Source organism: Nerophis lumbriciformis, linkage group LG10 (genome assembly GCF_033978685.3).
Source record: "Nerophis lumbriciformis linkage group LG10, RoL_Nlum_v2.1, whole genome shotgun sequence".
NCBI classification, from domain to species: domain Eukaryota; kingdom Metazoa; phylum Chordata; class Actinopteri; order Syngnathiformes; family Syngnathidae; genus Nerophis; species Nerophis lumbriciformis.
This window is the reverse complement of record NC_084557.2, coordinates 29,135,741-29,148,191: the sequence shown is the minus strand read 5'-3', so window position 1 is coordinate 29,148,191 and position 12,451 is coordinate 29,135,741. Positions and strand designations below refer to the sequence as shown.

The 12,451-nt window shown below is 39.8% G+C and overlaps 1 protein-coding gene across 3 annotated transcripts in view; it reads left to right on the top strand.

Moving 5' to 3' along the window:
- det1 (DET1 partner of COP1 E3 ubiquitin ligase) overlaps nt 1-11,866 on the top strand; it is a 51,746-nt gene extending 39,880 nt beyond the window's left edge. For 2 of the 3 annotated variants that reach the window (XM_061969887.1, XM_061969886.1), the window contains exons 6-9: nt 2,818-2,947; nt 3,265-3,455; nt 7,107-7,298; nt 7,409-7,906. In XM_061969887.1, the coding sequence (XP_061825871.1) occupies nt 2,818-2,947; nt 3,265-3,455; nt 7,107-7,298; nt 7,409-7,598 (703 nt within the window). In that variant the 3' untranslated portion in view covers nt 7,599-7,906. Of the gene's footprint in view, nt 1-2,817; nt 2,948-3,264; nt 3,456-7,106; nt 7,299-7,408; nt 7,907-11,653; nt 11,717-11,802 lie in introns of those variants that run through there. The other variant, XR_009816119.1, reaches the window with a different exon arrangement.
- The last annotated feature ends 585 nt before the right edge of the window (nt 11,867-12,451 follow it).

Below are 12,451 nucleotides of genomic sequence, written 5' to 3'. Positions count from 1 at the left end.
ACAAGAAAATTTTTTAAGTTAACCACTATTATAATAATTACATTGTACAAAAGACATTCTGTTCTTGTAGATTGTTGACTCATTGTTGAGCAGCCTAGACATATTACTAGCATTACTCACAATCGAGTTCCACCTCAGATTAGTGCAACTTTAAAATTTTATTCCCCCCATTTTTGGTCTGTTTCCAAATTTGACAACTTTCAGGGTTTTAAAATTTTTAGGTTCCACAGTATTTTTCATCATTATCACTCAGTGAGTAGATTACTCGCAGAAAAAAACACAGTGAGTTGTCAACAATAGTTGTCATCAAGCAGGGATAAGAATGTCTGTTTAATGTACAAACATCACAGTGATTGTTTTTTATATATATATATATATATATATTGTTGCTTTATTGACAGACAAAACAACAAAAAAACTCACCCAAAAAAATCATAAAAAACGTCCATCTAGCCATTTAATAACATTTTAATAAAAAAATATATATTAAAAATAATTAAATTAAAAAACAGTCCAATGTACAAACCCCGTTTCCATATGAGTTGGGAAATTGTGTTAGATGTAAATATAAACGGAATACAATTATTTGCAAATCCTTTTCAACCCATATTCAATTGAATGCACTACAAAGACAACATATTTGATGTTCAAACTCATAAACTTTATTTTTTTTTTGCAAATAATAATTAACTTAGAATTTGGTGGCTGCAACACATGCCAAAGTAGTTGGGAAAGGGCATGTTCACCACTGTGTTACATGGCATTTCCTTTTAACAACACTCAGTAAACGTTTGGGAACTGAGGGGACACATTTTTTAAACTTCTCAGGTGGAATTCTTTCCCATTCTTGCTTGATGTACAGCTTAAGTTATTCAACAGTCCGGGGGTCTCTGTTGTGGTATTTTAGGCTTCATAATGCGCCACACATTTTCAATAGGAGACAGGTCTGGACTACAGGCAGGCCAGTCTAGTACCCGCACTCTTTTACTATGAAGCCAGGGACGGCGTGGCGCAGTGGGAGAGTGGCCGTGCGCGATCCGAGGGTCCCTGGTTCAATCCCCACCTAGTACCAACCTCGTCATGTCCGTTGTGTCCTGAGCAAGACACTTCACCCTTGCTCCTGATGGGTGCTGGTTAGCGCCTTGCATGGCAGCTCCCTCCATCAGTGTGTGAATGTGTGTGTGAATGGGTAAATGTGGAAGTAGTGTCAAAGCGCTTTGAGTATCTTGAAGGTAGAAAAGCGCTATACAAGTACAACCCATTTATTTATTTATTTAGCCCTGTTGATGTAACACGTGGCTTGGCATTGTCTTGCTGAAATAAGCAGGGGCGTCCATGGTAACGTTGCTTGGATGGCAACATATGTTGCTCCAAAACCTGTATGTACCTTTCAGCATTAATGGCGCCTTCACAGATTTGTAAGTTACCCATGTCTTGGGCACTAATACATCCCCATACCATCACAGGTGCTGGCTTTTCAACTTTGGGCCTATAACAATCCGGGTGGTTCTTTTCTTCTTTGGTCCGGAGGACACGACGTTCACAGTTTCCAAAAACAATTTGAAATGTGGACTCGTCAGACCACAGAACACTTTTCCACTTTGTATCAGTCCATCTTAAATGAGCTCAGGCCCAGCGAAGCCGACGGCGTTTCTGGGTGTTGTTGATAAACGGTTTTCGCCTTGCATAGGAGAGTTTTAACATGCACTTACAGATGTAGCGACCAACTGTAGTTACTGACATTGGGTTTCTGAAGTGTTCCTGAGCCCATGTGGTGATATCCTTTACACACTGATGTCGCTTGTTGATGCAGTACAGCCTGAGGGATCGAAGGTCACGGGCTTAGCTGCTTACGTGCAGTGATTTCTCCAGATTCTCTGAACCTTTTGATGATATTATGGACCGTAGATGGTGAAATCCCTAAATTCCTTGCAATAACTGGTTGAAAAATGTTGTTCTTAAACTGTTCAACAATTTGCTCACGCATGTGTTGACAAAGTGGTGACCCTCGCCCCGTCCTTGTTTGTGAATGACTGAGCATTTCATGGAATCTACTTTTATACCCAATCATGGCACCCATCTTTTCCCAATTTGCCTGTTCACCTGTGGGATGTTCCAAATAAGTGTTTGATGAGCATTCCTCAACTTTATCAGTATTTATTGCCACCTTTCCCAACTTCTTTGTCACGTGTTGCTGGCATCAAATTCTAAAGTTAATGATTTTTTGCAAAAAAAAAATGTTTATCAGTTTGAACATCAAATATGTTGTCTTTGTAGCATATTCAACTGAATATGGGTTGAAAATGATTTGCAAATCATTGTATTTCGTTTATATTTACATCTAACACAATTTCCCAACTCATATCGAAACGGGGTTTGTAGTAAGATACAATAAGAAATAAAATAACAGTAACCAAGAGGGAGATTACATTTCAGTGAAATTAAATTTAAAACAACACAGACGAGCAAGTCCTCAAGTTATTGCCGTGGTAAAGTGAAAGAGGACAATGGGTCATCCATCCATCCATTTTCTACCGCTTGTCCCGATGAGGTGACGACTTGTCCAGGGTGTACCCGCCTTCCGCCCGAATGCAGCTGAGATAGGCTCCAGCGACAATGGTTCAGTCAGGTAAAATAAATGAATACATAAAGTGACATAGATATTATACAATGGCAAGTTGTAATATGACAATCCAGAAATCTCAGACCTGCCGTCATTAAAGTAGATTCTCTGTAACATGCTCCTGCCATACTTAATATTCATGTGTTGTTCTCAGACTTTGAGTCATCATTTATCTTTTTAATTGTTCCTCTTAGATTTTTCCAATTTTTTGATCAGCTAAGGCGACTCAGGATGTGGAAGATGCAGCTGCTGGATGAGCATCACCTCTTCATTAAATACACAAGTGAAGACGTGGTTACTCTCAGGGTCACAGACCCCTCACAGGTACACACAAGTGTGCACATGCACACACATACATAGGTCTCTTTGTTGTCTTTCTTATTGCCTCGTCTTTTGTTGTTTGTGTTGTATGAAAATAATTCATTTTACTCCTCTCCAAGGACTTTTCTACAGACTGTTCAGTTCTGTGACTCATTCACACAGCAACATAATAATCGTATTATTACACTGTTTGTGTGAACATTCCACTTTATTTACAAATATACATGAGAATGTTAAGTATGCATCACTGTCTCGGGTTTCCTGACATTTTGCTCTTTAAAATGACAATTTTTCCTTTAATCCTCCCCTTTTTGTGGCAGCCATCATTCTTTGTCGTGTACAACATGGTGTCTACAGAGGTGCTGGCCGTCTTTGAGAACACCTCCGATCAGCTGCTGGAGTTGTTCGAGAATTTCTGTGACCTGTTCAGAAATGCCACGCTGCACAGCCAGGCCGTCCAGTTTCCCTGCTCAGCTTCCTCCAATAACTATGCCCGGCAGGTCCAAAGAAGGTAAGATGAAAAATGCCTTAAACAAACGGCACCTTTTTTTGGAATTTTGCATATCGTTCACAATTATTATGAAAGACATGATGAGGTGGCGACTTGTGGCGACTTGCACGCACGACATAGATGTTTTTTTACATTTATTTTGTCATTTGTGATTGCAGCTGTTCACATTCACTCACAATCGCACACGAGCATACGTCCAAACGGAAGTAATACAAATAACGCTTTTCAAAACAAAAGCAGCACCGTTGTATTGCACACTCGAGATAGATACTTCTTTAAATGTATTTTGTAATTTATGATTGGCCTCAAGCGGGCCGGACAGGGACGTACAAAGGGCCGAATGTGGCCCGCGGGCCGCAAAATGCCCAGGTCTGATCTATAATGTAGTAGCAGACACGTTCATAACAATAAGTAATATGTTCAATATTTACCGTATTTTGATCATTTTAATCTTTTCCGGGACTGAATTATTTCGTGCATTGATTTCTGTTTCCATAGCCGCGCACGTCTGACTTCTGTGCAGTTCCCCTTTAAGATTTTACATACATGATGTGAGTAAATATGGTATGTAGTAGCAGGCACATTTATAATAACATTTAATATTTACGTATTTTGATAATTTTAAGAATACGCGGCGCATTGATTTCAAAAACACATCACGACGTTCACTGTTTTTTTTTTCAACACCACTGATTACTAGGGCTGTAAAGGTATTGTAGTTACCGCTGTATTTTGGTTTCAAAGTCTTAAAAAAAATACGCTTGAATGTATCAAACAAAAACTTGTGTGTGTAGTTTTTTCTGGCGCTTTAGTGTTGGCCGGGTCTGAAAATAAACTACATCTCCAAGAATCCTCTCCGCAGCGCGGGGCACCAAGGTGGGGCCGTGGAACGCTGTAAGCAGGAGGTGAAGTAGGTTCGTAGCCAATGAGAGGAATGTTTTTTTGGACATTTCATGAAAAATGTAATCAAAATCTATCCATAATTATTTGACTTATGTTGCTAACAAACAGACAAACAAACCCTGGTGAAAACATTACGTCTTTGGCAGAGGTCTGCGTACTAAACACTATCTTTTCTCTCGAGCGTTTTCAAGGCGACACAGAGCGGGTCATGGAGCAGCGCACGGAGGTAATCACCCAAAAAAAAGTTAAATGCGGGAAATATGAGGAAACTGAATTTCTAAATGCATCTACCCTTGCTTCTCTGGATGTCGCGCGGGGGCTGGAAATGACAGGATGTGGGCATGGCATGCTGCCAAACTTTGATCTGATGGTTCGCCACAAAACATGAAACATTAATAACTCAGTTTCACAAATTCAGATCTTGATCCTAATTGTTACAAATGATGATGAAGACACCCTCAAGTTATGTGTGGGTCAGTGTATATTCGTATCCATTCGTAGTGGGTGGGGCCTGGTGGCAAATATTGCTCCACACCATCTTCAATCAAAGTAGTATCACATCAATATAGATGATCAGAAACCGATATTAAACTGATGGGCATTGATAAATTGTGAATAAATAGACAGGCTTATTCAACTGGTGGCCTGCGGTCCACATCCGGCCCACCAAAGCTTTTCATTTGGCCTGCTGAACATCACACAAATGGCTTGATGAAACCATATAAACTAGGGTTGATCATGTCTGCAATACTCCGGCCACCCCGCTGGGGGCAAAAGCAAAGCATGTGTCACAATGAAGCAGCAGTGGAGTGAGTAGAAGAAGACTTAAGTTAAAAAGTTTTGTAAATTCAAATTGTGAGTGCACTGCTAGTGACAGTGTGTGACTGCGTGAGTAGACTTCCTTTTATTGTCATTCCAATTTGAACTTTACAGTACAGATAAGAACAACATTTCGTTGCATTAGCTCGTTGTAGTGCAGAATAAAAGAGCAATAAGGTGCAGATATAAATAAATAGATTACTGTACAGATAAATATATTGCACTTTTACATATGCATCTACGTTTATGGATGTAATAGTAAATGGTAAATGGGTTATACTTGTATAGCCTTTTTCTACCTTCAAGGTACTATGTTACATTGTCTTTATATTCCAGCGAGTTAATCCATTTTGGGGGGGAATTGAGGGGATTATTATGATGCGTTCAAGAGTCTTACGGCCTGAGGGAAGAAGCTGTTACAGAACCTGGAGGTTCTGCTACGGAGGCTCCGGAACCTCTTTCCAGAGTCCAGCAGTGAAAACAGTCCTTGGTGGGGGTGGGAGGAGTCTCTGCAGATTTTCTGAGCCCTAGTCAGGCAGCGGCATTTTGCGATCTCCTGGATAGGAGGAAGAGGAGTCCTGATGATCTTTTCCGCCGTCCTCACCACTCTCTGCAGAGACTTCCAGTCTGAGGCACTGCAGGCTCCAGTCCAGACAGAGATACTGTTGGTCAGTAGTCTCTCTATAGTGCCTCTGTAGAATGTGCTGAGAACGGGGGGAGGGAACTGTGCTCTTTTCATCCGACGCAAAAAGTGCATGCGCTGCTGAGCTCTTTTTACAAGAGCTCCGGTGTGAAGGGACCAGGTCATATTGTCACTTATCTGCACCCCCAGGAACTTGGTGCTGATTACAATCTCCACCGCTGTGTGTGTGTGTGTGTGTGTGTGTGTGTGTGTGTGTGTGTGTGTGTGTGTGTGTGTGTGTGTGTGTGTGTGTGTGTGTGTATATGTGTGTGTGTGTGTGTGTGTGTGTGTGCGCGCGCGCGCGTGCGTGTGTGTGTGCGTGTCTACAGGGTGACTCTAACTGAGGACAATTACCGTATTTTTCGGAGTATAAGTCGCACCGGAGTATAAGTCGCACCTGCCGAAAATGCATAATAAAGAAGGAAAAAAACATATATAAGTCGCACTGGAGTAAATATATATATATATATATATAAATCGCATTTTTGGGGAAATTTATTGGATAAAACTCAACACTAAGAATAGACATTTGAAAGGCAATTTAAAATAAATAAAGAATAGTGAACAACAGGCTGAATAAGTGTACGTTATATGACGCATAAATAACCAACTGAGAATGTGCCTGGTATGTTAACGTAACATATTATGGTAAGAGTCATTCAAATAACTATAACATATAGAACATGCTATACGTTTACCAAACAATCTCACTCCTAATCGCTAAATCCCATGAAATCTTATACGTCTAGTCTCTTACGTGAATGAGCAAAATAATATTATTTGATATTTTACGCTAATGTGTTAATAATTTCACACATAAGTCTCTCCTGAGTATAAGTCGCACCCCCGACCAAACTATGAAAAAAACTGCGACTTATAGTCCGAAAAATACGGTAAGCTTGTTGTTGTTTTTACTTAATTAAATAGAAAGTTCATCCATTGCCCCCTTGCTGTGTTTGTTTGATATACAGTACTGTATAGTGCTTTATATTGTGTTAAAAGTGTATCCATCATTCTTCTAAAATGTGTTTTGTTGAGGCTGGAATCCATTATTCATATTGACATTGTTTCTCATGGAGAAGTGTGCTTCAATATACAAATTGTTCTATTTTCAAACCCAGTACAAGAACCAATTAAGTTCATAAATCGAGGTTTCCCTCTAAATGATGAGACATTCGTGTCTGCAGTTCGCTGAGGGTGGTGACTTTGGAGTCTGTGCTGATGCTGGTCTCTGTTGTGTGCCTTAGATTCAAAGACACAATTGTAAATGCCAAGTATGGGGGCCATACTGAGGCGGTGCGTCGGCTGCTGGGTCAGCTACCCATCAGTGCACAGTCCTACAGCAGCAGCCCTTACTTGGACCTGTCACTCTTCAGCTACGATGACAAGTGGGTTTCTGTCATGGAGAGGCCCAAAACCTGCGGGGACCACCCAATCCGGTAAAGAACACATTAGTTACTATGCCGCAAAGGCAGAACTGTTTGATAAGAAATGATGCACTGAAATTTCAACAAATGTCTCACTGAGTTCTCTTTAACGCACACGGTAGGTTTTATGCACGTGACTCCGGCCTACTGAAGTTTAAGATCCAGGCAGGCCTGCTTGGTCGGCCGGTAAACCACGCTGTAAGGCGTCTCGTCGCTTTTACCTTCCACCCCTTCGAGCCCTTCGCCATTTCTGTCCAGCGCACAAATGCTGAGTATGTGGTCAACTTCCACATGAGGCATGTGTGCGCGTGAGGACTGGAGACTTTGCTTTTTTACTGTACACACATACCAAATTAGGAGTACTCTTCTTTCAGCGTTCACTTCACTTCACCTCTGCTCCCCTTCATAGTTTGCTTCCACTTTGCTGCCTCTTTTGCCAAACAACAAGGAGGAGGGGCCGCAGTCAGTGCTGGTAAGAACTGTGCATCCAATTGTTTATCAGTCGCTCACATGGAAGAAAATACCTTTTAATAGTAATCAATTGTTGTTTTTTACTCTATTATTATGTATTATTGTTTGTATATATTTTATGCCAATAAAATGGTCGCTTTTTTTCAGTATTTCATTGTGAATTTTTGAACCAGCGAGAATCAGCTTTTATGTATACGGGGTATGGTAAGGATGGGCGATATTGCATCAAATCTATGTTGTGATATACAGTATATTGCAGCCTCTTTTGAAATTACTGATATACCGTAATTTCCGGACTATAAGGCGCACCTGACTATAAGCCGCACCAGCTAAATTTAGGGGAAAATACAGATTGCTCCATATATAAGCCACACCCGACTATAAGCCGCAGGCGTTTTGATGTGTAATTACCGTAGTATATAGGGGTTCCTGCTACCACGGAGGGGATTGTCGGGACAGAGATGACTGATTGGGAATGCAAAGCGTCCCATTTATTAACAATAAATCTTTCAATCATTCAATCAAACTTTCACATCTTTGACATGGCGAACAGCATTCGTGCAGAGTACAAATAATACAACGGTGCAAAGTAATACAAAGTGCTCGCCTGTAACACGGCAGTAAAAGTGCAGTCCCGCGGCCGTTTACGTTATCAAAATAACCAGCCTACTACCGGTATATGAAAAGTCAATCTTTAATCATTGTGTCATCGTCATCATTGATTCATTGATGTCAAGGGTACGTGCAGCAGCTCTATTTCCTTCTTTGACAGCCAGATCGATTGCCTTTAACTTAAAAGCAGCATCATATGCACTTCTCCGTTTGTTTTCCATATTGAGGGTGTTTGCATGAACACTTCCTTCGCGCAAACTGTCGCTGACGCTCTCCTACTCTTTGTTTTGCTCTCTCTCTTACCTGGCGCCAGATGTCTGCCTCGGTCTCGCGCATCCTCGGTAGTGCGCGCCCCTGGTTACCGTAAGCCGCACCGTTGTATAAGCCGCAGGGACCAGAACGAGGGAAAAAAGTAGCGGCTTATAGTCCGGAAATTACGGTATATCACAATATATTATTGTCATGTAAATGATAATAAAACAATTTCAAAACGGTTAAAAATGCTCCTAATTCATCTGCTGACTTATGCAGTAACATATTGCCTCATTTTCAGTTGTATTACAATATTTCATTGAAGCTATTATTGATCTACTTGCTAATTTACTGTTGATATCTGGTTACTTCTTGTTGTATCTTCATTCTGTTATTTGGATACTTTACGTTAGTAAATTGGGTGATGCTACAAATGTGGGTCTACATCCAATACCAAGTAGTTACAGGGTCAGTATTGGTCATACCAATGTTCATACCTAGTATTTTCAGGATAATCGCATGATTACATTTTTGATCACAACTGTAATCCGACAACAACACAATATGCAAAACGATAATAAATAAATATTACTAGCATATAATTTTCCTTATTTATTTTTCTTTCATTCAAAATGTATACCGGTAAGTGTATAGTCAAAAGCAAAAACTACTGTTGGCTCTTATTTTTTTAGGTTTTTTTTGCGATATTTTCATGATATCAACCATATACTGATACTATACTTGGTATGGTTAATGTCGATATTTGTATCGATCCACCCACCTCTGTTTAAATTCAAGAGCTCTAGCTTAGCGGTTAGCTACGGCATGTAGTTTTTACATACTCCCACAGTGTGTAGTGTAGCATTAAATCAAGTGAAAATTGATAGAGTATATGAAACTAAGTTATTGGGAATAATAATTGATCATAAATTATGTTGGAAAACGCATATTGAATATATAAAGGGAAAAATATCCAAATCCATTGCTATTCTTTATAAAGTAAGACACATACTGAATAGGAAATGTCTGCATATGTTATATTATTCTTTTATTTTTCCATATCTAGCATATTGTGTTGAAGTTTGGGGAAATGTTTATAAAACAAACATAGACCCAATAATTAAACTTCAAAGAAGTGTCATTAGAATAATACACAAAGCATGCTACTATGAACATACCAATCCATTATTCATAAGTTCTAATGTGTTAAAATTTTCAGATAGTGTGTTCTTAAAAACAATGGAAATTGGGTTTCGAGTAAAGAACAACAGCCCTTCAGCTTGTATTATTGGGTTATTTAAATTAAGAGGAGAAAACTATAATTTACTGGGGATATTGATTTTTGAAATATGTAAAGTAAGAACAAATATAAAATACAAATGTATTTCAGTTTTAGGAGTTAAATGGTGGAACAAGCTCAGTGATGAGTTGAAGACATGTACTTCTTTGTTAGGTTTAAGAAAGCCTTGAAAGGTGAAATAATGGAAAATTATATAATATAGTAACAATTACTTTCATCCCCTTAATTTTTTTGTTCCAGGTAATCTAAGTTTTAGTGAATGTATAGGATAGGCAAATTTCTGTCATTTTTTTTTCTCTTTGTGTATGTGTATGATTGTGAATATGTATAATCTGCGCTGTTAAATTGATCACTCAAAATGGCTAATTATATGACCGAACTAAACTCATTTCATTTCAATGTGTTCGCTCGTACATTACATGTATACTTACATCATGTACGTTTGTATATAAAACCTCAATGGATGTGTTTGGGTTATTTTTTAAGGGCTTTATAGGCGGAATAAAGCGGCTCCCATGAGGCTCCATTGTAAGCGGACTATTAATTGCATTTATTTAATATTTAGAATACTTTTTTTTTTTTAAATAACATCCATTTTCATGTCTCTCATTGATTGTGAACAATAGGCAACATTGTTTTAAACAGTGCAGTTCCCCCTTTTAAGGGACACCATTTTGCAGGACACAGCTATAGAATGTGTCATCAACATGCCTTATCATGACATGACAAAGCTCTACCGACGGCCAAATTTATATCATTTATATTGTCTGTTGTGCAAACCCTATGATGTGGTCTGATAGCTTGAACAGTTTGCCTAGTTTTCTACCTCCATCTTCCAACTACTGACCTTTTGACTAACCTCTGCCGTTCAGTTTGGTTGACAAAGAGTTTCTGTGTATGTGCTTTGTTGTCTGAGATGACTTGTTATTCTTGCAGATGTGCTAATGGGTAGTGGACAATGTGCTCGTGGCACTCATTATGTCACAGTTCAGCCTTGGCGGAGGTTCCATAATAGTGGCGCAAGACATAACAAATGCTCTGAATGTTAAGCATTCACAACATATTCACACATATGCAAATGATCTGGTACGCCCCCTCTCTTAACCTCTGACAATTGGGCAGACCTGAATGCATAGTTGCTGATACGTAACGCGTGTGTCATAAACAGACATGAAGGCACACGTCCAAGCAGCTGCAAGGGGTCATGGTGGTATGAGGAGCAGGTGCTGAGGGATTAGGTGTACCTCTAGCCTCTGGTTACAAACCATGGTGAACCTGTGTGTGTGTGCGTGTGTTTGTGTGAGCCTGAGAGACTATCCAACTGTGCTTTAAGGCTAAAAGCAAAAAACAAACAAAAAAAAAAGCATTCACAGATGAAAGGGGATGAAGGAAATGTAAAAAAAATACTGGTTGGACGAGAGGAAAGGAGGAGACTTTTTGTGAGCTTTGATAGCTGCCGTCTTGTTTATTTTGTCTTTTTCTGCTCAAGATGCGAAACACAAGATATTATTTGCCGTGATTAAGGGGACGATGTTATGTCATTGTCATTGTAATGTGTTTGTGTAAGCTGATGTGTGACAGCGTGCTGTGATAATTATCTCATTACAGGACGTGCACACAGCAGGCCCACAAATAGAAGGACACATTGTTTAGTCTCTGAAAGATTGTGGGAGAATTTGCGATTGTTTTTCTGGTTGTAATTTTGCTTTTTGTGTTGTGTTTGCACTCCCAGCATCACGCGACTTGAGTCTCCCCAGTTCAAAATCTGTTGTAAGGGTCTTCTCTTCAGAAACAGGTAAACCCATAGCTTTCTCTTTCACCTTGGTTGCTATGGTTGCCTGGTAACCTGGTCTTTTCTAATTGCCGTCGCCCTGGCAACAGCACAACCGATGTAATCCAGAAAAGGCCACAATCCTAAATGTTTCGACATCCTCCCCTTCTCCAAGTGATCTCTAAGCACGGAAAGGCTCATTAAGCAGTAACCTTCAAAATAAATACGACTTATAAAGTCAGGTTTTTATTTTTGTGTATGTATTGCTGTGTTCAAAACTTCAAAGAAAAAGGTTTTATGAACCCGTGTACCTGACAAAGTGGTCGCAGATTTTTTTTTTCCTTATTTGAGTTGCTGCTAAACACGCATGAGTAACATAAGGAGCTTGTTAGTACGCATGGTATGGATTCAGCGGAGCATATGGAAGTGGTGCTGAACGCTCTGCGGCGCTCATCTGGCATACATATATCCTGCTGGAGCTAAACCAATGTTTGTTGAGCAGCAGATGGTCGAAGAACGAAGTGTTACCTGTCCATTATTGATGCTATTTTTACTGAACGTGCGAAAGACCAGATGAGAGTTTCACTGCATGGTGTACCTTAAAGTTGGGGGGGAGGGGGGGTTGGTTGACGTGTGCACGTTGAGGCAAGAAGAGATAATGATATGGAAAGGTCACAGCAGATTTACCAGGGTGGATTTTATTATCTCCTCCAGAGACATACCTACCACCATCTCCCTCTCATAATAGGTGAAGCCGAC